Source organism: Pantherophis guttatus, chromosome 10, assembly GCF_059756535.1.
Source record: "Pantherophis guttatus breed Tessera chromosome 10, ASM5975653v1, whole genome shotgun sequence".
Lineage (NCBI taxonomy): Eukaryota > Metazoa > Chordata > Lepidosauria > Squamata > Colubridae > Pantherophis > Pantherophis guttatus.
In genome coordinates this window covers 316190-341645 of record NC_142072.1, presented here as the reverse complement: position 1 = coordinate 341645, position 25456 = coordinate 316190, and the positions used below count along the sequence as shown (strand labels likewise).

Below are 25456 nucleotides of genomic sequence, written 5' to 3'. Positions count from 1 at the left end.
CCTGACAATGGAGAACCTGAACATTGAGCCCCTCTAGGAGCTGAGGTTGGAGGGGATCCCCCCTCCCGTCCGGAGCTTTGCCTCCCCCCCAAAAAAGTACGCTGAGATTTCCAGAGTATTAGAGAATTTATTTTACAAAAACTGATGGTCCTCTCCATCAGCAGCTTTAAGACAGAGCAAAATTAAATAAAACAGATTTGATCTGCAAAGATTCTTATAAAATTAAAAACGAACACATAATACAACCGATAGACATGAGGAGCTGCAGGAGACATCGTGCCCACAACCGAGGAATTCTTTCTAGAAAGTGTGTGTGTGGGGGAAATCCTTAGGATACAAATTCCAGTGAGGTCCCACTACAAAATTAAAAAAAACCCAGGAAGGTTGTGGGGTGGTGAGCCCAGAAGAGAGGCAGTAGGGGGCCCTGGCACTGGTCTCCCCCCGACCCACCCAGAGAGGGAAGTGGGGATTCCTGGAGAGCCCCTTGGGCTCATCCGCAAATGGCTTCCCAGCACTGGGGGCCAAGAGGAAACAGGAGCCCCTCTGCCCACATGCAGAATTAAGGCTAGAGTGGAAGGGGAGGTCGTCCGCAGCCCCAGTGGTGCTCGAGAGAGCCAGCTGGTGCGTCTCTGGCCGGGAGCCCTTTCGCCTCCCTTTCTTATTTCCCTGAAACCCTGGCAGATGGAAAGATGAGGAAGGGGGAGGAAGGCTGACCCCTGGCAGGTCTGGGCCAACCCCCGGGACAGAATGTGCTTCGCATAGATCATACGCTGGTTTTGCAATGTGAAGTGTGTGTGGGGGGGAGAGAAATGGTCCAGGCCAGCTGCTCCAGGTTGTCGTTGGCAGAAGCCTCAGCCAAAGAGGGTGAAGGGCCCCGCAGGTCACTGAGCAGGACAGACACCCCCCTTTTCTCAACCGACACCCCCTTTGGGTGGAAGGGGCCCCTGTAGTGGAGACAACAGAGCACCCTCAGTGTGCCCTGCTGCCAGCCAGGCCGGCCCAGCAGAGGACTGGCACAAGGGCAGGAGGTGAGGCAGGAAGCCCTCATGTTCCAGAGCAGGCACCTGGGAGGGCCAGGGGTGTGTGTGTGTGTGGGATGGGGGGCGGATCCCCCAGCCAGGAGCCTTCCCCTGGGCCTCTATGGCTTTGTGCCAGGACAGGGTCCCATCCCTGCTGCCACTGGAAGAAACCAAGTGTGCTGAATTCAGTTGCATGCACAGAAATGCAATTGAAAAAGATTACAAACAGTACCATTGATACAAATATAGTGTTTTATAAAGAATGTAGACATTTAAACTTTTTTTAAAACTTCCTGAGGCGCTCTGCATTCCCTAGAAAATAATTTAGTTGTTAGAAAGTGCTGAGAAGCTTGGCTGGACTTGGCCGCCCAGCCTGTTGGACACAGACTGGCCCTCTGATGGTGCTTGACTTTGGGGGTGGGAGGGGAAGCTTGGCTGGCCATCTCCAGCCAGGGCTTAAGGACCCCTCCTGTGTCGCAAGAGACCCTCTCTCCAGCCGAGGCACGAAGGGGGCCATGGGGTCAGAGCCCAGCTGGCAGACAGGGCACTGGCAGCGTACTCTCCAAGGGAGCCCCCCCTGTGCAGGTGCCACGCCTGTTCTCCCTCCGCCCCCCCCCAGCCGCTCAAAGCTCCTCTTTGTCGACGGCGCTGGAGAAGATCTGGGCGAACTTGCGCAGCTGCTCGTTGGCGGTCTGGGACTCCTCCTGCAGCCGCTGGTTGCTCTGCCTGAGCGTGGCCACTTCCGCCTGAAGCACCACCTTGTCCTGCTTTTCCTGCAGAGGCCAAGAAGGAGCAGGGAGTCCCAGGCCATGCAGAGCCCGGTCCCACCTTCACAGCCTCGTCCCTCCCACTGGGGATTCTGCCAAGCCCCCCCAGCTCCTTACTTTCTGCAGGTCACTGTGCAGCTGCTTCAGCATCGCTTCCAGGTGGGAGACCTTTCCTGTCAGATCCGCCGGCAGCTGCTGCTTGCTGCAAGGGCAGACCGGAGAGGCTGTGACGCCAAGCCCACCCGGGGCTCCTGGAGAGGCTCTGCCAGGGGCTCCCCCGCCCAAGCTGTCCAGAACGAAGGCCGCACACCCACACCCCAAGCCCGGGGGGGAGGGGAGGGCTGAAGTCACATGGAGGTGGGAGGAGGTACACCTGCAAGGCGGGGCACCAATCTCACCCAAACTGACAGGCAGACCTTGGTGGTCCCAACATCCCCCCCAAAACATGACCTTCCGTGAGAAAGTTTTCTCACCCTCTTCTCAAAACATACGTCTGCCCCCCCCCCGCCCCCTGCTCACCTTAAGACAGCAGCAGTATGTGGCGCTGGCTGCCTCTCCAGGCTCAGATGCCCAAGGCCGGGGCTGCCAGCCGGTGCCGCATCTGGGCTCAACATGGCCTCATGGAGGGAGAAGAGGGAGACAGCTCTCTGCACTGGGGGTGGGGTGGAGAAGAGGGGGAAAATCTGTAGGCTGTCAGGCGAAAACCTGCAGGCCCCGATCGCCCAAAACTGGCACCGCTGCCAGGGCAGAGAGCCATGCCAGTCAGGGCTCATATGGCCTGGAAGGCAGCCCCCGCCCAGGTCCTGGAAGCCCCTCTCTGGGGCAAGAGAAACATTTAAGGGGATGGAGCACCACTTGCAAGGCCATAGACATCCCTGGGTGGTGGGAAGGGAAGGGAAGCCCTGTTTGGAGAGTCCAGGCTGAAGGCCCAACCTAGCCCCTAAGCAGCAGCCCTCCCACCCACACCCTGGTATCCCGGCAGGCCTTCTCACTGTTGGCTTCCATGTGCCACCGTAGACTCCAACTCAGAGTTCAGAGAATTCAGCCCAGCTGCCCCCATCGCCCCTTGCCAGCTACACTCTGCCTTGCCAGGGAAAGTAGCCCAGGGCCAACGTCCCCAATTTGCACAGAAAAGAGGCATAGCTGGCATGAAGCCCATGTGGGGAAAAGCCCTGCTAAAAACTCCACCATCCACCCTGGCACAGTGGCCGGTCTTGCCCCGTCTTCTGCCTTTGCCTACCTTTCTGCTGGCTGACTGGGCAGCAGGAGGAGAAGGCAGCACCCTGAGCCCCCGTCTCTCACCATGACTTGGGGAGTCAGCCCCTCCCCTTACCCAGCATGCCCTTGCCCAGAAAGGTGGTGTCAGCTGAAGGCAGCCAACAGACCTGCCAGTGAGGGAGACGCCTGCCTGGGCCAAAGAAGGAGCTGTGCCCTGACATGCAGGCTGCCTGCACACTTCCCTCCAGAGGAGGCAGGCAGGTGGCGGGCTCGGGATGGGGTGGGGGGAGGGGAGGGCAGACTGGCCAAGAAAGCTGTGGCACCGCTGACAAGCAACTACCACAGCTCCTGCTGACACCAGCTCTACCATCCTGAAATTGGGGCAGCCGAGCATCTGGGCTGGAGGCCAAAGCACTTCGTGGATGCTTGTTTCCCATCGCTCTGCATGAAGGGTTTGCCCTCCCCCATGCCATGGCGGGGGGTGGGGGAATACATGGGCAGCAAAGAAAGCTAGGGGGGATCAGGGCTGCCCAGGGAAGGCAGAGGTCCCCAAAGCAAGCGAGGCTCCCAACAGCCAGCTGGCTCTGGGGCCTGATGCCAAAGTCCTTTCCCGCCTCCTTGGAAGCAGAGCTAGAGACCCCGTTCCCCTTCCTGGCTGCCGCGTCACCTGCCTGGGGAGGAGGAAGGAAGAGGGTGCAACCCCTTACCTTCGTAGGCCTTTGCGGCACTGACCAAGCTTGACCACTCCAGGCCTGCGGCTGTGTCCGGCAGGGGCATCAGGGCGGGGTCAAGGCGCCGCAGGGACTGGTCGCGCACCTCGGTCAGGGAGAGCTCAGAGGCAGAGACGGTGGCTGCAGAGAGGGAGGAGGCCCCCAGACCCATCAGCCAACCTATGCAGGCAGCCCTGCTGGTGGAAAAGGGTCCCCAGGCAAGCTCCTCCTCCTCTGGATGTTGGGGTTCCCCCTGTACCCTAGGAATGTCAGGGAAGAGAGGGACCCCCATTGCCTGCCTGCGACCGACACTGCCCCCCCCCCACTCACCCTTCTCCAAGGAGCCCCCCCGGCCGCTGCTGGCCGGCCTCCGCCCAGGAAGGGTGCTGGTGAAGAGCATGTCACTGGAGAGGGGCTGTTCAAAGCAGGCGCTGCTGGCGAAGGAGGGGTCTCGCCGTCCGCTGCATAGACTTTCATCCGAGAGGGTCCGCTGGAGTGTCTTCTGGGGGGTCTGCGGGGGAGAGTGGAGACCTTCTTCAAAGACCCAGCAAGTCTGTGTCTCTCAATTCTCCTCATCCCCAAACAGTTGGACGGGATCCCTGGGAAGCCTCTAAGTGGTCATCTCCTCCAGTGCGTAAAGGCTGCCAAGACTTGATCCCACCGAGAGGCCCAGGGGAGCATTCAGGCACCAGCCCCTCCCCTCAGCTCACTCACTCAGCCCCTCCCCACCGGCTCACTCAGACCTGGAGCTCTGATGGGGAAAAGCCAGTGCGAAGCTCTCAGACACATTTATGCCGCAGGTTCTAAAAATGCCCCCCTCCAGCAGATCCCCCTTCCATGGAGAGGAAGGCGGTTGGGGGTGGGCGCGCACCAGCTCATCCTCCTGCTCCAGGCTGGTGGAGTCCATGATGATCAGCTTCTTCAGGTCATCTTCGATGGTTGACTTGTGGGCCTTGCGTGGGGAGCGAAGGTCTCGCAAAGAAGCTCGGAGGCGAGGCTGTCCGAAGACGTTCCTGGTGCTCAAGTCAATTCCTCTGTGGGTACAGGGGCGGGTCAATCACACTCCTCAGTCTCAATCAGAAGCCTTCACGCCCCCCACCCCCCGACAAAGCAGCTGGCCATGGCACCACCCAAAGCAGAGCTCACTGCTGCCCCCTGCCGGCGCTCACTTCTGGGACTCTGTGAAGGGAGCTGGCCTAGCCGAAGCCTCGGAGCTCTTCTTCCACCCAGCGGGTTGGGGCCTGGCACTCCGGCCGCTCTGCTTGGACAAGAAGGACTTGGGCACAGAAGCCGAGAGCTGGGAAGAGCTCGACTGGGGTCCAGGAGCCGCCTGGGAGCCGTCTGCAGGGGGGGTCTTGTAGACCTGGATGGGGTAGCTCACCCTGGAGCCACTGGGGCTGAAAGAGAGACGGAGTCTGCGGATAACTGGCCCCCAGCTGGACATGCAGGGGCCATTCCCTCAGCAGCGCCTGGGGCATCCTGCCCGTCCCCCTGCTTGGCCCTGGACACACGGCACCTGCCTCTCTTGGGTGGGGAGGGAAGAGCTCCACCCCAAATCCAACCCTGGAAAAATCAGGACTGGAGCTGCTATCAAGGACAGGTCTGGCCCCGAGGCCCTCGCCATTCACCTAGGAGGTCCCCTTCTGAAAATCAGGTCTCATCTTGCAAGACACCCCCCCCCCGGCGCCCAACAGGCCTGCAAACCCATCACGTGTTCAGGGTCCTGGTTATGTTGGGGGGCAGCTGCAGGGTCCCTTACCTGGCCTGCCAGAAGGGCTCTGGGGCGCTGTTGTTTCCCCCCCTGGCAGGGCCGCCAGCACCTTTCCCAAAGGCCCTGGGGCAGTAATTCCAGCTCTGCCTGCCCAAGTGGCCAGCGGGCCAGGCCACCTCCGTCCTCTTGCTATGGCCTTCGGGGAGGGCGGGGCCAAAGAGAGGTGAGGACACAGGCACTCGGTCGCGCCGGATGGATGTGGCACCGCTGGCATCGATGCCGCTGTTGTTGGAAACCCCGCCCTTGGCCCAGAGCTCGGGTGTGCCATCGCCAGGATCGGCTGGGTCGTTGCTGTGGCCACTGGAGGCGTTGCTGGAGAGTGTGTTGCTGCTGGAGGTCTGCCCCTCGCCCTGCAGGGGGAGGGGGAGTCAGCCACTCGGACATGAAGGGAGGTACCCAACAGGCAAGCCCCAGGAGCCCATGCTCACCTTGGGAGGTTGGTCTGGGGAGTCCAGCAGCTCCCACTGGCCTGGCCTCTTGTTTCCGGAAGCCGCTGAGAGTCTGGAAGGGCCTGGCATGTGCCATAGCAGCTCTGGCAGGGCAAGGAGAAGGGTTAGGGGGAGCCGCTCCTTTGGGGCCTCCAGGTGGGAGGCGATTGGTTTCCTGCTTCTCCAGAGTCCCATCCCTTGGCTGGAGGGCTGGCCTCTGCCAGCCCTCTTTTCCTCCACCACCATCCTGGGTGAGGCTTCTATTACCCAATGCCAGGCTGTAGGAGACAGCAATAGCAGCCTGCCCTTCTCAGAAGCTCCCAGGAACCTGCCGCCTGTCCGGCCCCATGCTGGGAAGGGCAGCCCTCTGTGCCCAGGGGGACATGGCTAGGCTTCCCCTCCCCAATGCCTGGCAGCTTCAGCATAGAGGCCGCTTCCAAAATCTCAGCCCAGGCACACCACCAAACCCCCCCTGTGCCCGCCATCCGTGCTCACCGGGCTTGAGCATCTCCATGGTGCCTTCCTGGCTGGCCAGCCCTCCGCCGGACGAAGAGGAGTCCCCGTTCGGGGTCACCTCAGAGGGACAGAGTGTCTCAAAAGGCCCCAGAGGCCGCAAAGGGACCACGTATCTGTGCACAGAGCTGAAGCAAAACAGGGCAGCTGAGAATGCCACCGACACAGCGGGAAAAACACCACCCAGCCCATTTGTTAGCAGGTTTTAAAAATACCAGGCTTAAAGGAGGGAGGGAAGAGGGGCACAGGAGCGGAAGAAGGAAGCCAGCTCCTCTTGCACTCAGCTCCATGGGTGGGCAATGGAGGGGCATCCGGAAGGGGTGGAAGGCCAGGCCGAAAGGCCAAGCCAGACCCTCGGCTGGAGCAATGCGGCGCAAGAACCATAGGTGGCACCCTGGAGCCTTCGGGTGTGCATCAGAACGCCCCTTGGCAACTGTCCACGGCGTCTGAGGGTGCAGAGAGAGATCTCCCTCCTCCCTCCCTCCCCCCCTCTCTCATTAACAGCCTCTCTTGAGGCAGAATCGGGCAGGGTCAACGTTTCGAGCCGACAGACCCCGTTTGCAGCCCAGAGAGGATCTTTCCCACTCCAAGCCCCTCTACCAACGCAGCCCCTTGCTACTCCCCAGAGCAAACAGCTCAGGCAGGAAGCGGCTCCCACCCAAACAGCCCAGGATGACAAAGAGACGGCTGGGAGTTCAGCTCTCTGCATTTCCTCTCTTTGCCCCTCTTCCTGGTGGGGTTGCAAGGTCTGTCCCAGCGCGGCTTCTGGCTGCTTCTTTGAAGGAAAGCCTTCCCTCCCCCAGCCCTGCAACTGGAACTGGAGTGGGATGCAAACTGCTACGCAGCAAAGAAGCCCCCCACCCCCGGAGCCAGGAGCTCTTCTGCTTCTCTGGAACAAACTCTGCATCTTTGCTGCCAGCGGGCAGCACCTTGCTCAAAGAGAATCCGCAGGATGGAAAAACAGGCTGGTCAAGCAGGTGGGACCCAGGGCCTGGGCATCCACCCACGTACCTGTCCGGTGAGGGCTTGTACCAGGCGAAGGAGCCTCCTGAAGAGCCCGGAACAGAGAAACTGCCTGAGGGCTGCCGGTACGACTGGCTCTTTTCTGTGCCACTCTGGGAGGAGGAAACCACACGGGGGGTCTCTGGGAAGCTGGCGGGCCTAGAGAAAGAGGGAGAGCCCTGAAGACTGGGCCCATGGCTGCCTGGCCCACAGTCGTGCCCAGGAGTCATGCAGGCCTCCTGCGGGGCCATGGACCGAGGCAGAAGAGGGCCATTGGCCAGGCTGCATCCGCCAGAGGCCACAGCAGAGCACACTCTGCAAGGCTCCAAGTCCCAAAATTCATCCTGGCACGGAGCCTGCAGGCCAGGCCAGGAACATTGGCTGACAGTCATCGGAGCCCAGGCTCTCAGCGAGCCCCAAGGCCTCCCCTCCTCCTCACCTTTTGCCATGCAGAGGCTGGACCTGGCGGTAAGGGGTCAGGGTGCTCTGCTTTGGGGTCCTGGTGAGGGACTGGGACTGGCCATGCCCTGGCTGCTCAGCCCATTTGGGGGGCTGGGAGGAGCCTTGGGTGGCAGAGCCACTCCACTGCCAGGCTGAGTTGCTGCGATACGGAGGCCGATAGCCCCCAGGCAAGCTTTCGGGTTCTCCTCTGGTCTCCATCGCGCTCATCTTCAGGGACTCGGCCCACCCCCTGGAGAGAGAGAGAGAGAGAGAGAGGGAGGGAGAGAGGGAGGGAGAGGGAGAGGGAGAGAGAGAGAGAGAGACGATCAGGAGGCATCAGGAGGCGTGCAGAGAAGGGTGCCGGGCAGCTCCGTGAAGAGAAGTTGCAGGCATGGAGGTCGGCCTTCCTGCTCCTGGTCCTGCCTGCCAGTTGCCCACTTCAGGACCTGCTCCAGGGGCACTGCTGTCCCCCTGAAGACCCACAAGCATTTGCTGACACAGCCTACCTAGACCCTTGCCCACGAGGCCCTACCATGGGCTGCTTCAGGTGCCTGTGAGGGGGCCCAGCCACTGCGGTGCCTGAGAGGCGGGCATCATTGCCCCCCTGCCCCTAGTCAAACCTTTGGCCAAGCAGGTTCCAAAAGCGGCCTAGTCTGCAGGAAGGGGGGCAGCCCTGGCAGCCCCCCTTTCTCAGGTACCCTGTGCTGGTGGGGGTTCCTCCACCGCTCACAACATGCAGTTCTTGGCAGACGGAGCCATCTAAGCCGGCTCTGTAGCTGCCAACATGGGAGATGCCTCAAAGCCTGGGGCAGCTTGGCAGGAAGGGACCCTGGGCAACCTCAAGCTTCCAGCCCCCTGCCCAGCCACTCCCCCAGGCCAGGCCTCGCTACCTGCCACCCACCTCCCCGACTCCATGCAGCAAAAAAGCCACCAGATGGCCACCCTCCAGCCCAGCTGCCAGGCGGAAGCCAGCTCAGTGCAGGATCCTCTCAGTTTTAATTGAATTCGGTTTTAATTGGGTTGTTTTAAATTTTGGGCCAAAATTATTTAATTGTTTTTTAAACTGTTTTTTAAATTTTATATGCTATGCTTTATCTTGGCTGTACACCGCCCTGAGTCCCGCAGGAGAAGGGCGGTATAGAAATAAAATAAAATAAAATAAAATAAATAATAATAAATCCTACCCTGCCTATCCTAAAGCTGACGGGGAGGGAGGGAGGCGTTGCTGGAAGCCACTGGATGCTTTGCAAACCACACCTGGAAAACCAGATAGGAAGCTGGGAGCTGGGTGGGGGCTCCTCCTCCTCCCTTCTCTTAACTGTGCAGGTTTCCTCTGGAGGAGACAGCAAGCGACTCTCAGGCAGGAAGGGGGGACGTTCAAGACAGCGGAGAGGAGTGATAACTGGAGAGTCAGAAGGCAGCAGGGGAGGGCCAAGCCCCGGCAGTTCCCCTTCTGCACGGCCTACTGGATTTTAAGCCTGGATGCCACCCCAGGCCTCAGAGGCCCACAGGAATCCTTGGCCTCTGGGCTTGCCTCCCTCCACACGCATTTAGCGGCTTCTTAAGCCAGATCCAAGGCAGTGGCACCTTGACCTAAAACGAAGGCAGCCCCACAGGTGGTCAGAGCAGCTGCACCCTGAGCCCCAGGACTCCCTCAACCCCTTTTTTTGACCTGAGGAGCCATCGGCCGGCCTGCCTCTGTTTCGCTCCAAGAAACAGCTGGGATTCCCAGCAGCTTCCCCCTCTGAGCCAGGGGCTTTCCCGAACAGCAGCCCAGATGCCCAGCCAGCCCCGGTACCTGCCAGAAGAGCCGCTGGTGCCACTCCCTACCGGCTGCCGAAGCCACAGTCATCCCAACAGGAGCTGCCCAAGTGGTTCCCCTCTCAAAAGCCAGCTGTCTTCTCCCGGGGGTCCCAGACCAAGAATGGACAGCCACCCCCGAGAGGGGCACCGCAGCCCAAGAGAATCAACCCAGCAGAGTAAAAGCCCTTCTCTGAGGAGCTCCAAACTCCCACCAAGGCCAGGAGCCAGGAGAGCAATGTAGAGGCTGGTAACCTTGGGGCTTGGCAGGGGGCCTGAAGGCGCAGAGGCTCACCTGCGTGGAACACCATCCTCGTGTGGTGGAATCACCACCACTTTCACAGTGACGGAGGTACGCAGCCAGTCGATCATCTGGTCGTGGGTGAGGGTAACTACGGCCACCTTGCATATCTCCACCAGCCGGCTGCCCTGCCGCAGGCCTGCCTGCCAGGCGAAGCCGTAGTCCTCCACCTCGGCCACCGTCCCGTCAAACTTCACATGGAAACCCAGCTGCCCCAGCCCGTTCCTCCGCAGGGTCATCTCCACCGTCTCGGCACCAGAGGTCATGACCTGGGTGAAAGCATACAACCCCGGGCGGGGTCAGAAATACCAGTTTCCACTCAGGATGGTGGGGGCATCTTAACTAATCAGTGGGCAGGGGTGCTACTGACCTTCAGTCTCTGCACAATCTCTTTAACATCTTCAGGATTATTCTCTGGGGCCTGGACAAAAATGTGGTCCCCCCGTCCATAGAAAATTTTGAGGCTGCAATTGTCTGGCGTCCAGCCAATCACATCTGCGCAGAAGCAATTGAAGACGACTTCTTTGGTGGCCAGGTCCAGGAGGGCCATGAACTCATTGGAGATGCCCAGCAGGCACTCGATCTCTGCTCCCTGCGAGTAGTCCTGGGCCAGAACTCGCCAGACGAGGGCCCCCGCACTCTGCTGCTCAGCCCCGGCCCGAGCCCTCATTTTTTCCCTCTTCTTAGAGGCCAGTGAGATCAGGTTGAACTTCCCCGTGGAGTCGATGGGGGTACTGGTGACGCTGTTCTCAGCCAAATCCTTCAGGTACTCGTGCCGCGTGCGCGTGGCCATGGTGTGGAACTTGTCCGACTTGTGCGCGGCATTCTCGGCATTGATCACCTTGGCGAGCAGGAAATCCCGGAAGACATCCGACTTGTGGAAGGTGGCCTGACTGGGGATGGCTGGCCCAAAGGGGGGCACATCCTTGGAGCGAGTCACTGCCACACTTGGGACATGGAAATGAAAACACAGGCCTGTGGCTGAGACTACACAGGCCGCTGCCAGGTTACTCGGCCGTTCCCTGTGGGCCAATCCAAGGGAGCAGGACCGAGGCCCACTTCAACCCAAGGGCCCAAGATCGGAGGATAAGCTGCCCAAGAAGCCGGAGTTGCGAGGATCACCTGCAGCCCTGATCTGTCGTCCAAGAGAGGCCGCCTAATCGGCCCGACCTCTGGAGAGCTGAGGGAGTCCACTGACGCCAGGATGCAATCAAGGCCCGGAGGCTCGCCTCCTCAGGTGGCCAAGCCCAAACTCTGCCCAGACCCGCACCCTTACCTGTAGCGGACGCTCTCTGTGCAGGGACTCTGAGCACAGACAATGATGAAGACGTGCTGGAAATGAGAGCGGATGTTCTGGGGGGTGAAGGGCAAAGCCCCCGGCTCCTGGAAGATGATGGTGACGATGTCGTTCCCGATGTGTCTCTTCCGCAGCAGCTGGGAGGGGAGGGTGGCACTTGAGAGCCTGGGAAGGAAGCCTGGAGCCCAGCCAGTGGCTCGGGAAACCAGAAGGAAACATGGACTCCCTCCCCAGTGGGATGAGGGGGGGGTCATGGTGCAAAAGAGAAATGGCCAAGACCACTAAATTGAGCCCCACAATTAGTGACAACCCCACAGCTCAGTATGCGCCATGTGACCCCCAAGGCCAGTCTCCTCTCTCCTCTGAGCCAGGCCCCCACCTGCCGTGCCCGGTACCTGCTGCCTGTTGTTGGGGGTGTAGGGAAGCATCGTGGAGACGTGGAACATGATCTCGTAGCCCTGGTAGGTCGTGTAGAGGGAGTGGGTGCCGGTGGAGTCGGCTGTGAGAGAAGCAACAGGGAGGACTCAACAGGGTGGCTGAGTCCCTCAGAGGGCAGATATGGTGCAGCAGTGCGTCCCACCCTACCAGCCCCCAAGCCCCCCTTGGCAAGGACTTACTTTTGGTGTCTAGCTGTGCAGCATATTTGCGGAAGCCCCTCAGGCAGACCTTCTCCCCCAGCAGGGCCAAGAACTCCTCAAAGGCCGGGCCTGCCTCCTCGTTATTGTACATCTCCTCCTCTGAACTCTGGCCAGCCTTGCAGTACAGGACACCCACCTTATGTTTCCGGCAGAGCTGGGGGGAAGGCAGGAAGAGCCCCCTCAGAGCTAGCTGGGGTCCAAGGGTTAGGGTTAGGGTTCCCAGTGACTCTTGGGACGGGGGCTCTGGGAAAGAACAGGGCCTTCCTGAGCCACAGGCAAGGTGGATGGGCAGGCAGGAAAGCCTTCCACCACCACCCAGGTTGCACCCGTGGTGCTTACTCCTTGCTCGTCCAGCTTCCGCAGCTGCTCACAGACTTGGGGCACACTCAGAGCCAGGCGTAGGCAGTGCATGTTCAGCTCGGGGACCACATGCTCCAGCACGTCCTTCAGGGGGATGCCACGGACGGTGCCGTGCTTGGTGGTAGTGGGTGTTGCGTCTTCTAGGATGGCACCACGGAGGGTGGTCAACTGCAGGGCCCAGAAAGAGAGGCAGGAATGACGCTTGGCTCCCTCTTGTGCCTGGGGCCAGTGGGCCACATCCTCTACACTGGGGCTGAGCGAGGACAAGAAGAGCCATCAAACCAGCCTCAGAAAGTTCCTGGACAGTCTTCCAGAACGGTGCTCTATGCGGGAGAAAGAGCTCTAGAGAAAATCCCTAACCATCGGACAGGCTAGAAGGAGCCCAAGGCTCCATCCCTGCACTATCCAGGACAAACGGCTTTATCTCTTAGCCTCACTCCCAGCATGCAAAAGCCCAAGAGACATTTTTATCTTACAACAGGAAATGTGCAGGAGCGCCAGCCCACCACATTCAGAGAAAAGGCCCCTTGGCCCTGGAATGGACCCACCACCCAAAATCCAAGATGCCGCATGGAGACGGCAGCCCCTTTCACTACTTCAGACAGTTTGCCAGGGTCCAACGCATTCGACCCTTGGTCAAAGGGACAGTTAGGGTTTTCAGGGGGTACGAATAACTCCGACTGTCCTTGCAAGGCAAAAGCAGCCCTTTTGGGAAGTTTAAGCTGCAGGGCTAAAGGGCCTTTGGTGTCTCGCAGGGCCCACAGGGGGCTCAGGCTGGCCTCCCTTCCCTTTCAGTGGAGAAGTGCTGGGCACAGCAGACATGCTCCTCCCAGGCAGGAACTGGCACTGCCAGCTTCATGGCCAGGCCCTCTTGGCGCTGCCATGTGCTCTGCTGGCTCGGATGGACTTGCTTCACAAATAGCTCAGGTCAGACAGAGTCCAATCTCCACAGGCTGTGCTTGCTTACTTGTGGCACCTCGGACTAGCAACTCCACCATTAAGCAACACACAACATCACGTCACTGGACTGACTTATGATGGCATTCTATCAGTCCTGGCCGCGACCGTTAGATGAGTCCCACCTGATTGTGGCATCCTGCGCTCATGTGATTGTCTTTTGTGACCTCCTGCCAGCTTCCCCAGCAACTTTGCTTGCTGGAAGGGAGCAGTGAAGGCTGTGAATGGCAATTGTGGGACCCAAGGCTGCTGCGATGTTCTATTTAGCCAAGCACTTAAGTCACTGTCTTGTGACCGTGGGACACTGCAATGGCCAGAGTTACAAACACCCATACGTCTCCCCATTCAGGCCACTGTATCTTCAAACCGTCACTGAACACGTGGATCACTTGTATATTATAAATCAGTCAGACCCCACCTGCTGCCCAGACCCCACCCTTTGAGGAGGGCCAGGAGGACAGAAACTGCCTGCTGCAAAGAGATGGACCTCAGCCTTGCAAGAAATCCAAGGGGCCAGAAAGAGAGCCACCGTCATTCCAGAAGGGAGTATGAGCGAGGACAGAACTACACCAGAGATCACAGCTGAATGTTGCAGAAAAAGGATGAAGATTACGATGAAGATATCTGCCAGGGCACATGCAGTTGCTGGTTCCTTTCCTAGAGATGGTCAAGCTAGGGAGGCTTCAGTATGGAAGGGGGACTCGACACCCGGGCTACGGGGACCCCTTTTTGTTGTGGGATTCTAACTCTCAGGCAGGAGACCCTCCCACAGAAAGGATTAAGGCAGCCTCTAAGCTGCATCCCCAGTGACTAACTGTCCTCCTGATGTCCTGGTAGGACAGCAGCTGAGAAGACCAGAGACCCGTCTTGGATGACTTTCCTGCCCCTTGAGCTTCTCTGCACTAGGAGGAGGTATATCTCCCAGCTAGTTTGGGAATTAATGGGGATTAAAGCCCAGGGACTCTCAAGGTATCTTTTTAAAACCCACTATGTCCCAAATCCTGCAGCTTCTGCCTCACCCACTGCTGCCGAGCTGCAGGATCTCCAGTGCCTCCGAGCAACAGCAACTTACCTCGCTGGTGCGAAAGATAATCCTGTACTGGTACTGAGGCCCGTAATCCCGATGGTCCTCCAGCTTCTCACGCCTGATGCTGACTGCCACGGGGCCCAGCTTCTCATCCACCCCAAAGTAGTTAAAATGTTCTGATGGGGCAGAGAGGAAGAGGGGGAAAAGACTTAGCAGTTCATCCTGCGCATCCTGCCCTCAACTGCCCCATAGTTCCAGCCATTGTTTACCAATCGGCAGTGATGCCCACCCACTCCAAAGCTCCTCCAGCAAGGCTGAAACCTGGCTGCCCAACTAAGCCAAAGAACAGCCCCTGCGGCTGAAGGGACCGGAAGGGGGGGGGGAAGAGGTGCACCAGGGGAACCGAAAGGAGAAATTTGGGATTGCTGTCCCCATTCATGTAGGCATATTCTGGGATCAAGCCTCATCCTCAACTGCCCACCTCCTCAGGGACCACTCACCCTCTAGCACCCCAAACGGCAAAGCCCCAAAGTGCCAACCTTTGCCAGAGAAGTAGTCCCTGTAGTACCGGGCACCCAGGTCCACGTGCTCAATGCTGTAGTGCTTCAACCAGCTGAGACTGCGCTGCAGTTCCTGTGGCGTCTCCAGCACAGAGATGCTGGCATTTGTACAGTAAGGGGCAGGGGTTGTCTCCGCAAAGGCCCCCTCTCCACAGCCACCCATGGAGGCAGGTGAAAAACTGATGTTGCGCTCCCCCTCGCCCCCAATCTCGTTGCGGAAGTGAGGGCAGCTTAGCAGCAGACTGTTGCTGCTGTTGTCCCCCAGATCATGCTCCAGATTCTCCTTGGAGTTCAGGTCCTCAGGACTGAAGAAGGTGCTGGGCACGTCCAAGCCGGCCAGGCTGCAGACAGCAGCAGCTGAGCCTGCGGAGGCAGCCGAAGCCCCTGTGGTGGTGTTCCTCCGCTGAGCCACACAGACCCGTCTGGCCACCACCTCATTCAGGTCAAAGAGCAGACTCTGGACGTCATAGTGGGCCAGGCCCTTCGGGCACAGCCAGCCCCGGCCCGCTTCCTCCGCCTCCCCCAGGGCCCTGCTGCAGTCTCCCTCCGCCCGGCCACTCCGCAGCTTCCGGAAGATGGAGTCCCCCCCACCCCCCTCTGCCCGGAGGCCCTTCTTGCGGGGCTTCTCCTTGGGGTGAACAGGCAATCCTGATTCTGCCCGGGCCTCTGCCTTGGTGCTCCTGGCAGGATGGAAGGGATCCACCAGCCGCTGCCGCTGCCCAGTCACTGCCTTCCCACTCCGGAACTCCTTCAGCATCTCATAGAAGCTCTGCTCAGAGAGGCCTTGCGCGTCGATGGAGGATGTGCTGCCATACTCACGGAAGAGGGGCAGGCCGCCAGCCAGCCGGGCTCCCCGGGGCTCCACCGCGGCTTCCAGGTCACACTCGCTCAGGGTGACCTCACTATTGCTCCTGTTCCTCAGCGCCAGGAACACCCTGCCAGGAGAGTGCGGCCACCCATCCTGGAATTCAGTGTCCTTGGACCTCCTCCGAGCCAGGCGCCGGGAAGGTTTCGGCCCCAACGGGAAGGCAGCCTCTCTAGATGGCTGCCCGTTCTGAAGCTCCCACAACATGGGGCCCGGGGCCTCTGGAGCCTTGGCAGCACTGGAGGCAGCTGGATCCTTCAACCCTTCTCTTTTGGGAGGCCAGTCGGCAATCCGGGCCCGCACCCCCATTTTTGGCACAGCAGGGGTTGTGGTAGCTGGTCGCAAAGGAGAGGCATCGTCCACATGTGGGGTGCAGCCGTTCTGGGACCAGGATCCTGAAGAGGAGTAATCGCCCCCTGTGGGGTCCAGGCCCACCACATTGCAGCTTTCATGCACAGGCCGATATGCTGTCATAGTCTGGGCTGGGCTCCCTGCAGGAAGACGCTCTTCATCTCCATCGGGACATGGGCACACCACAGCCGGCGTTGGGGGAGCCTGGAACAAGCTGAGACAGCTCAGGGCAGCATTGCCCCCAGCCTCTCCTCAAGGCCCAGCAATGGAGAATGACGACAGCAGCTGAGCTTCCATTCTTCCAGCAATATGAATCATTCTGAGAGAGAGGGAGAAACAGCATTAGCCTTGGCGCTCTGGGGCAAAACATGGGGCAGGCCCACTTTGCTGCTGGGGAACAGAGCTGGGAATCTACTCTTCTGCAGAAGCCAAAATACAATGTAATATGCTCTATGCTGGGCAATGAGGAAGTCCAAACTCCCTCAGATTTGTTTTATCCAGGGCAGCCCTCGCCTTGCTAAGCAGATGAGCGGGGGGGGGGGCTGACTTTGCCTGGAGATTGTGGTGCCCAAATTCCCCCTAAATCTGGTGGCCAGAGGATGACCTGTGAAAGTCCTGAGACAGGCTGGGGACCGCCTGAGTGGCTGCTCGCCTTTGCCTGCGTGGAGCAAAGCATTGTGTGTTTTTTGTGTGAGTGTTTGTCAGCCGTCCTTGTCTACTCATTTCTTTAAAATATTTGCATAGTCACCTATTTTAATCACAACTCTGGAACAACCCACAACCGGGTGCCCCACCGGACACAGTGGGGCCCCAGACATCCCCCTTAGGGCAGAAGGGAAGGGGGCAAGGGGGGGGTCTGGGCTTGCAGCCATTTCTCAGGAATGCTTCTCATGGAGCACTTCGGCTCTGCTGCCTCCATGCCTCAAGCGATGGAAGAGGCAGGGGGAGGAGGAGAGGGCAGCCCTGAACCACGGAGGAGAAAATGGACCCCTCCCTCCGAAAAACAAAATGGAAGTGCCATCTCTTGAGCGTCAGCCCTGCACTGCAAGAAGCATCCCGGCACCTGCTGCTGGCTTGAAGGGTCCCCCGTAGGAGTGCAGGAGCTGCCCTGCCAGTGCCAGACACTGCCAAGACAAAAAAAACTGTTCCTGCTGAGCCTGCCCCCTTGCCCCCACCCCACCCCCCTGGAGGACATCATGCTACAAACGCTCACAGAGCAGAGGGCTCCTGTGTCCATATGTCGGTCTCACAACATCCCTGAAGCTTTTGGGGAAACATCCAGCTGCCCCAGCCTCAAGAAAGGTTGGCAGCCGCCTCAACATTCTGTGTCCCCTCAAATAAGCCTCTCCCGGCCATTTGTGCTCCAGAAGCCGTCCTTGAAACACTGCAGTGGAAGGCCAGCCTCCCATTGGGCCCCAGCCACATCTCGCTCGCACAGCCCCCCCCTCTGCCTGACCCTCTCTGACATGCCCCATGCTCAGGAACCCGCAGGCGGAAACATTGGGCACCCTTGACTTTTGACCCTTGTCCAGTGCTAGACAAACATTTCAGACTGATCAGAGGCTCTTTAGTGAGAGCTCTGGCTTTTGGCTTTTGGAAGCACTGCGGGCCGGGGAAGGGCAATGCGCACACACACACACGCACACACAAACAGCTCTGATGCTGAGGTCCAGAGATGTCCAGAAACTGCCACTGTTCATGCCAGGCAGAGCTGGGTGTTTTTCTCCCCTATCAAAGACTGTGCAGCAGGGGGGAGTTTCAAAAGCCTTCGCTACCGGTTTGTTTGTGGGCATGGGCACGCTCGCGTGTGGCCACAATACTTCTGCGCATGCGCAGAAGTGTCCGGGCAGGTGGAGGAAGCCTCCCACCGCTGCTGTGCAGAGCCCTGGCCTGTCCGGGCTCCAGCAAAAGCAGCCAGTAGCCCCAGCTGCCCTTGCGCAACCAGGGGGATGGATAGGAGCCACGAGTGCCTTGCAGCCCGGTCCATGCCTTGAGCTGAAGTAAGGGAGCCCTTGGGAGCCTCCTGCCACAGCCACAGGGTCCCAAGCACTGCTGCCCGACCAGGCAAGCCAGCAGCACAGGCTCAGGTGCTCAGACCTGAGGAGGCAGCAGGGACACGTACAAACCCTCATTGAATCCTGCAGCTGAAGCATCTATTCCCCCCAGGAGCCCTGCAGAGACTGGGTCAAGGAGAGGCATTCTCTGGGAGAACTTTGCTTTGGCCATGCACCCCCCACCCCCCAGCAGCTGCAGGAGAGCACACCCGGTTTGCCTCCTGGGCAGCAATGGGGGCTGTTCAAGTGGCTCTCAATTCCTCCTGCCTTGGATTGGAAACCTCCGTGCCAGCTGCCCCCCACAAACCAAACACTCTGCCCACCTCCAGACTCTTCCCAAAAGGCCTTCACCCAACTGGACATATGTGCATGTGAAAGTCTTAACTGTTTTCAGCTACATGCAAAAATGACCAACGATGCAAGTTTCTAAGACTCCCTCCGGGAAGAGAAGCCACCAAAACCTCTGCATGGAAGAAAGTTTCCCACACATTTTCCCTGGAGGCTGAAGCAGACTTCCTATTCGGGTGCAGTCATGCACAATCTGCACAGAGCCCACAGTCTGGCACATGTCACAGCACTTTCCTCTGACGGAAGGTTGCTCAAAGGACAACGGTGAAGAACTATTTTGTATCGCCACAGAACCAGGACAAGAAATACCAGTTGCACGTGCCTGAATTTTATTTAAACACAGGAAATAAGATCTGTGCCTAAAACTCTTGGCCAGCTGAAGAAGCCCAACTCAGCCAACTGACTTCCACATCCTGGTGGAACCTAGGACTGCAAAGCCCATTCCTTAGGGAGCTACAGCCTCCTTTCTGGGCTCCTGTTTCTAGGCAGAGTGCACAATGACACACTCACGCTGCGCTTCCTACAGTGACGTTTTCTCCAGTGCTGGAATACAGCAAACCCCGTGGACCCACATGCCCGTAGTCACAGGGTGCTCAGGAAATAAAGCCGCAGGCTGTACCTCAGTTTTTCCACTAAGCAGGCCCCTGGAAGCCAGGAAGGAGCCAAAGGAACATCCAGAGACTGAAGGGGAGAATCCAGGAAGCAAACCCCGAGGCACCAGCCGTTTCCCACAGGGGCATCTCTGGCCATTAAGCCACCACTGGACCAGCCTAGGAGGATCCCCACCACTGCAGGACCATCTCCAGGGCTTCTTGTCTGACAAAGCCACCCAGGCAGAGTCCATGGTGGTCAGCAGGCAGCTGCAGCCCCCTTTAGGTCCAACCACCTCCCAGAACTAGAGTTGCTCCCATGGGGGCAGAACCAGGCTGGCAGCACGCCCCATCCTGGAGTGGGGCAGTGGGGAGAGCCCAGTCGATTCACTAGAACCCGGAAAGCATTGGCTCCTTTCGCCAGCTGGTCAGGAGAGCATCTGAGGGGGTTCTTAGAAGGAGCAGAGGGCAGAAAGAGAAGATGCGGCACCAAGGCTGTCCTGAGTCCATGCATGGAAGGAAGCCAAAGCTGGCCTGCATCGGAAAGAGGGAGTCGTGCTGAACCCAGTTCCAAGTCAGGTTTACCTCATCCCACCCCTAATCCGAATTTGGGGCATGAGGCACCAGAGCAGTGACATTCAACAGCAGGAAGGATCAGACCTGCAAACTGGCAGGCAGGCAGGCGTGTGGGCAGCTTCAACTGCTTGCCAGCTCCCTGGCAGTGCACCCCACTCATTACAAGTCCCAGACAGGCTGACCCAGTGCCTTCTGCTCCTTCCCACCGATTCCTCCCCAGGAGCAGACAGGGGTCACTGATCAGAATTGTCTTGGGGGAGGGGAGGCTTTTGAAGTTGCATCACAGGCTCCTCCCACCGACGGTTTCAAGGCAGCTCCGGACTGCAGGCTAAAGAACATCGCTGACGCTTGGCTTTTTCCACTGGCTGATTTTGGCCACTGCACAGGCTCTTCCTTTTGCTGCCTCACCTGCGCAGAGCTGCGAGGCCACTACCTGGGGTGAGCCAAAGACTGCTTCTCCCTCCGATCTTGGAGATGCTGGAGCCTTTGAAGCCCAGCCCCTGGGGAAGCAGTTCAGCACTTCTGGGGTGATCAGAAGAAGCAGGGAACTCCTAGCAAAGAGCCCAGGGGGAGAGGGTTGCAGGTGGGCAGGTCTCAAAGGTGCACCGATCAGGATCAGGATGCGGCCTTAATGGTTCGCTATTGGGAAAGAGCAATTGTTCTGATGACAGCGTGGACCAGCTGAAAAGGGAAACACCTGTAGCATTTCAGGAAGCCAACCCCATAGGATGAGGCGGAAAATGTGGGGAGCAGATCTCGGGGGCATCTGCCACTTCCACTACCCAACCTAACCCTTAAAGCTGCCCTGACAAAAGCTGTTCAACTGCACCCCGAAGCCTCCAAGCAGCCCACTGAGGGCTCCCCTCCAGGAACTGGGGGCGCTGACTGAGCCTTCATGTCTGCTGCTCCAAAAGAGGCCCCTTGTAGCTTGCTTGGGGTCCCCTGGCCACCTTCAACAAGAGGATGGGGGGGAGCCAAGGAGCATCTCACTGGGACCTGCATTTTATATACTCCTGGAAGAAGACAGGAGTCCTGAGCAGACTTGTCTGTTTATTAAAGTTTGTTAAACTATATAGTCCTAGACCAAACACCCAGAAGTTAAAAAGTCCACTGCAGACACACACACTCGTCCAAAAGCTGTTCATGCCTACAGTTGGAGAAGCTGTTCTTAGCTACCCCGGTAATCATGGATTACGTAGTGTAGAACTCCTGAACAGGAGAAGTCGGAAGAGTTTGCAATCAGAGGAAGATCGACTCAGCTCCCCAAAGTGCCCCCTCCCCCGGGGAAGAGAAGAGATTCCCCTGCCGAGCTCTTGGCACTCCAGGGTTCCCTTGCAGGTGTCTCACTGCTGGACTAGGGAGCGTCTTTGGCGCTCGGAAGAGCAGATCACTCAGAAGCAGGAGCTGCTCTCTAGGTTTCAAAGGCCAAGCAGATTTTGTGAGTGGTCAAGCAGAAACCAAAAGCCCACAACCCTCTCCCTGAGAGAACTCCACGAGAGGAACAGCGCTTTCGTTCTTGATTCGGAGCTGCCCAGTTTGGCATAAGAGGAGCGACCACGTAAATGGCTTAAATACCTACACACAGCCCCATAAAGAGCCACCACCCAAGCCAGTGTTGATGAGAGCAGAAGTAACACAATTTTGTCCTGCTAGCATTCTATCTAGACACCACCAGCCTTCAGACACGGCTCCAGCTTGCCCCCAGGTGACCTCTTGCAATGGCCATCAGCATATGGGTGACAACTGACTGGAGGAGAGGGGACCCTCCGCCTTCTCCATCTAAACTGGCCTTCCTAATCCAGTTGGCTGCAGCAGTGAGCAAAAGAGGTCCCAGACACGTTAGAGGATTACTGGGGGGGTATTGGTGGGAGTGGGGGTAGTAACAGGAAGTTAAAGAGCTGGCTCTGCAAGTATGGGGAAGGTACATGTTGTTCTTGGCTAAGACAGTCATTGGGACCAGGAGGCACGACATCGTGAGACACATTGACTTACGACAGCTGTTCCAGTTGCCATTGTAAAGTGAATCCCATGCAGTCATTAAGCGTGAAGTCACGTGATGGCCACTGGCCACACCAGCCAGCTTCCCCATTTTGCTTGTCAAAAGCTGTAAACTGCAAATGACGATCACGTGCCCACAAAATATTGCAATTCCCACAGGCACCCAGCGCCCAAATCAAATCAGGCAACTGCAAGGACGCTGCGACGGCCACAACTTCAAGGAACGGTTGTAACTTTGAATGGCTGCTAACCAAGCGCTGTCTGCATTACAGAAGATCCAGTCGGACCACGCCAACCACTAAGCGTTCTGAATAACATCCCATCTGCAAAGATCTCTGTGCTGGGCAGAAGGAACCAGGCCTCCTTGAGTGATCTGGCACAGAAAACGTTTGAAACAAATTGAATCAACGTCTATGTTTGGGGTTTTAAATGAGGGGTCCCGGCTACTGTTTTGCAGTCCAGACTAGCATCCGTAATTAATTGCCCTGTGAATTTTGCTACATTCTGCTGTAAAGATTTCCACCCGAACAGAAGGTGGGATTCACAAGAACCCAAAGTCTGAGCTGGAAACAGCTTGCAAAGCTCTTGGAAGCAAAGGCAACTGTGCTCCAGCACCAGCTGACTGAGCGATCCCACCGGCGGCGGCTTACGACACCCACGCATTTCCTGTAGACTTCAGTTCCTGCCCGAAAGGGGCTTCGTGCCACTTTCCCCACAAAAGCCTTTGTGGCCAGACAAGCGGTGAGTAAAGACCCCGGAGGAATCTGCAAGAGGGCAGGCTGAAGAGTGCTCACCCGTCCTTAAAAGTCAACAGATGTCTTAGCTGATCTTGGTTCAATCAGATCTAGTCCAACTGGACCCACCTTTGTCCACGATAAAGGTCTAGGCTCGGTAATCCTGAGGAAGAGGAGGAGGAGGAGGAAGAGGAAGAGGAGGGAGGTAGAATAAGAGGGGGAGGCGGAGGAAGAGGAGGGAGAAGGAAGAGGAGAAGAGGAGGGAGGAGGAGGAAAGAGGAAGGAGGAAGAAGAGGAGCAGGAAGAGGAGGAAGAGGAGATCTAAGACTCTCAGCATCTCTCCATCTACAATGAGCCACAGTGGTGCAGTGGTTAGAGTACCGTACTGCAGGCTACTTCTGCTACCTGCTGGCTGTCTGCAATTTGGTAGTTCAAATCTCACCAGGCTCAAGGTTGACAGCCTTCCAATGTCGGTAAAAGGAGGACCCAGATTATTGGGGGCCAGAGGCTGACTCTGTAAACTGCCTAGAGAGGGCTGGAAAGCCCTGTGAAGCAATGTATAAGCCTAAGTGCTATTGGTATCGCTAGCTTCAAAGAGAAAAGGAGTTCTTTCCCGTCATCTTAAATCGCTCAATCATTCTTCATATACCAGCTTCAAACTCCACCCTAGCTGAAGGAATGGGGGGGGGGAATCTCCCCCCCCCTCTTATATACACACACAAACACAAGATCACAAATGGTTTAGAAAACCTCCTTGCAAAAGTTCAGTGCCACTCGGGAAAAACATTCCTTGTCCAGAGAAAGACCAAATTAGCCCTCCCTGCATGCAACTAAAGGGGGGCTGTCAAAGCTAAGGGGGGGCCTGCTCCCTCTCCAGATCCTCCTATCCCAGGCTTGGCCCTACCTAAGGAATAGGAGGCGAAGGCCCATGGAGGCTTCTGAGCACAAGGCCGAGCTGCTTCCTAAAAACCACCAGGCGGGTCTCTGGTGCAACAGACAGGCACACTGTCTGGGCAGGAAGAGGCAACCAGCATGGCTCCCATCAGCCCCAACCACAGGAGCTGAAATGTTCTCTCTCTCACATACACACACTCCAAGTTCCAGGGTGCCTGCCTCCCCCACAAGAACCAAGCCCCACTCCAACTCACAGAGCTCTGAAGAGGGGCAGAGAGGCCCTAATCTCAGAAGCCACCCACAGACCATGGGCCCCACGGTGCCCCTTCCTCTGCAGACTGGGTGGATTCCAGAGCAGGATTTGCCCTTCGGAGCGCAGGACACATGCCTCGAACGCTGAGCACTTCCAGCTATCCCTCCCCCCACCGGGTAGAGTGCCCCAGAGGCTCCGGATGGTCTGCCCACCCCACTTCCAGGTGCTTGAGCAAGAATGCGGGCAAGGCAAACACAGCCAGGTATGGCTATTTGTTTAAGGGAGCGATTGTTGCCTCAAAGTCAAATAGAAATCTCCCTCCGCCTTTGTTTTTATCAGGGCAGGCTTGCGCTGAACAGAGACGTCCCGCCACGTGGTTTCTCCAGCGGACAGGCCCACTTTTCAGGTGCCACCTGGGAAGAGCGCGGGAGGCACCTGCTCTGTGTAGAAGAATGGACTGGGAGGAAGCCTTGGCATTGCGGTTTTCTCAGGGCCACCGCCACAAGGCCAGCAGAGATCCACTGAACCCTCTGGCTGCCCCTTTGAGAGGACTCCGAGCCACAACTCAGGAAGCAGCCACATTGCTCGCTGCCACGGTCCAAAGGCCCCGCCATGGGCGGGCTCTGCTCCTGCAGGGATCTGTAAATGCCTAAGGTGGGATCCAAAAATTGTCCCGGCCCAGGAATCTTCTGAGTTACCTGCTGGGCAAGTTCAGGAACAGAAGCTGCTCACCGTGGAAGACATCTCTGGGACAGGCTGCCACCCACAACCTGCTACAAAGTCAGTGCTGATCCCGAAGGGCGTAGGAGTCCGCCCGTCCGCCAGAGGGTGGGAAGCGGCTGCCTTTTGGCTCAGGGTCCTTTTGGGCTATAGATGGCTGCTCCCCCCCCCCCAAGCAAGGAGACTTTGCAGGGGTGGCAGGGAAGAGATGGGCTGGCCTCAGAAACTCCCATGATGCCCCCAGAACTCTGGGCCCGAGACAGGGAAGGCGAGCCAAGCCTCTGGGTGGAGTCGCTCTGAGAACGCCCCTTCTAACTGCGAAGGGTCCTACCCTTCCTGAAAAGTTACTTCAGCAGATAAAAGGGGCAAAATGCAGGCTCTCTACCCAGGCAGCAACCCAAATGGTAAACTGGGTCTGTGGCAGAGAGGGAATGGGGGCTGCTCTCTAAAGCGCCTGGAGGCTTAGGATCGGTTTAGGCGCTGCGGGATCCGGTCCCGTCTCAAACCCTGGCCAAGAGGCCCCCCTCTAAGGGCTGAGCTCAGGGGGAATCGGAAGCCGGGCCTGGGAACTAGCGGCAAACTGCAACACCCATCCTCCTCTGCCCCGCGGAGACAGCCTCCCGCATCCCCGGCGCCGGGCGGCCTGGCCACCCCTACCTGGAGGCACCGCCGGCGACGCGCCAGGGGAGCAACAGGAGGGCGGCCGCGCAGCCCGCCGCGGCTTCTCATGCGAGGGGCGGCCGGAGCGTTTTCGGGAGCGGTCCAAGCTCGGCCTTGCCGGCCCAGTAGCAGCGCCCCCGAGGCCGCCTTGGCACCTGCCGCCAGGTGAGCCCGAGCCCGAGCCCGGGGCGGGGGGCGGGGGTCGTCCCGGCGCTTCTCGGCCCTGCGCTCGCCGGCCCCGGACGCCATCCGCTCCCCCTGCCGGCCCGGGGCGCCCACCGGGTCGACAAGGCCCCCGCCCGGCCCGCTGCAGCTGCGGCTTCCGGAGCACAATGGCGGCCGGGCAGCTCCGGGCAGGAGCCGCTTCCCCCGGGCCGGCGGGGAGGTGGCCGCCGCCGCCGCCGCCGCTTGAACTCTGGCGCCAGGGAGCCCCGGCCGCCCCCCGCCAGACGCCCCGCAGCCCCGCGCCGGGGACCCCAGGGCGGCTGCAGCGACCCCCTCCCGCCCCGCGCGCCGATCCCGCGGCCTCACCTGGCGCTCGGCGGCGGCGGCGGCGGCGGCGGCGAGCGCGGAGCACCCGGAAGGAGGGCGGGAGGGCGGGGCC

The 25456-nt window shown here is 58.8% G+C and overlaps 1 protein-coding gene across 2 annotated transcripts; it reads right to left on the bottom strand.

Annotated features, from left to right (window-relative positions):
* Positions 1-113: 113 nt before the first annotated feature.
* On the bottom strand, positions 114-25445 carry SIPA1L3 (signal induced proliferation associated 1 like 3). Of its 2 annotated transcripts, none has more exons than XM_087876149.1 (21): positions 25384-25445; positions 14789-16344; positions 14295-14425; positions 12245-12433; positions 11885-12059; positions 11663-11766; positions 11247-11404; positions 10341-10917; positions 9965-10239; positions 7868-8119; positions 7438-7587; positions 6409-6554; positions 5914-6017; positions 5474-5835; positions 4884-5111; positions 4586-4748; positions 4045-4225; positions 3712-3855; positions 2306-2438; positions 1904-2159; positions 114-1792 (listed from the first exon to the last, which is right to left on the bottom strand). In XM_087876149.1, the coding sequence occupies exons 2-21, from the start codon at positions 16146-16148 to the stop codon at positions 1643-1645; spliced, it is 5238 nt and encodes a 1745-aa protein (XP_087732275.1). In that variant the 5' UTR covers positions 16149-16344; positions 25384-25445; the 3' UTR covers positions 114-1642. The 2 variants fall into 2 exon arrangements, with proteins under 2 accessions (XP_087732275.1, XP_060549730.2); XM_060693747.2 differs by having other exon boundaries at positions 1904-1988.
* Positions 25446-25456: the final 11 nt, after the last annotated feature.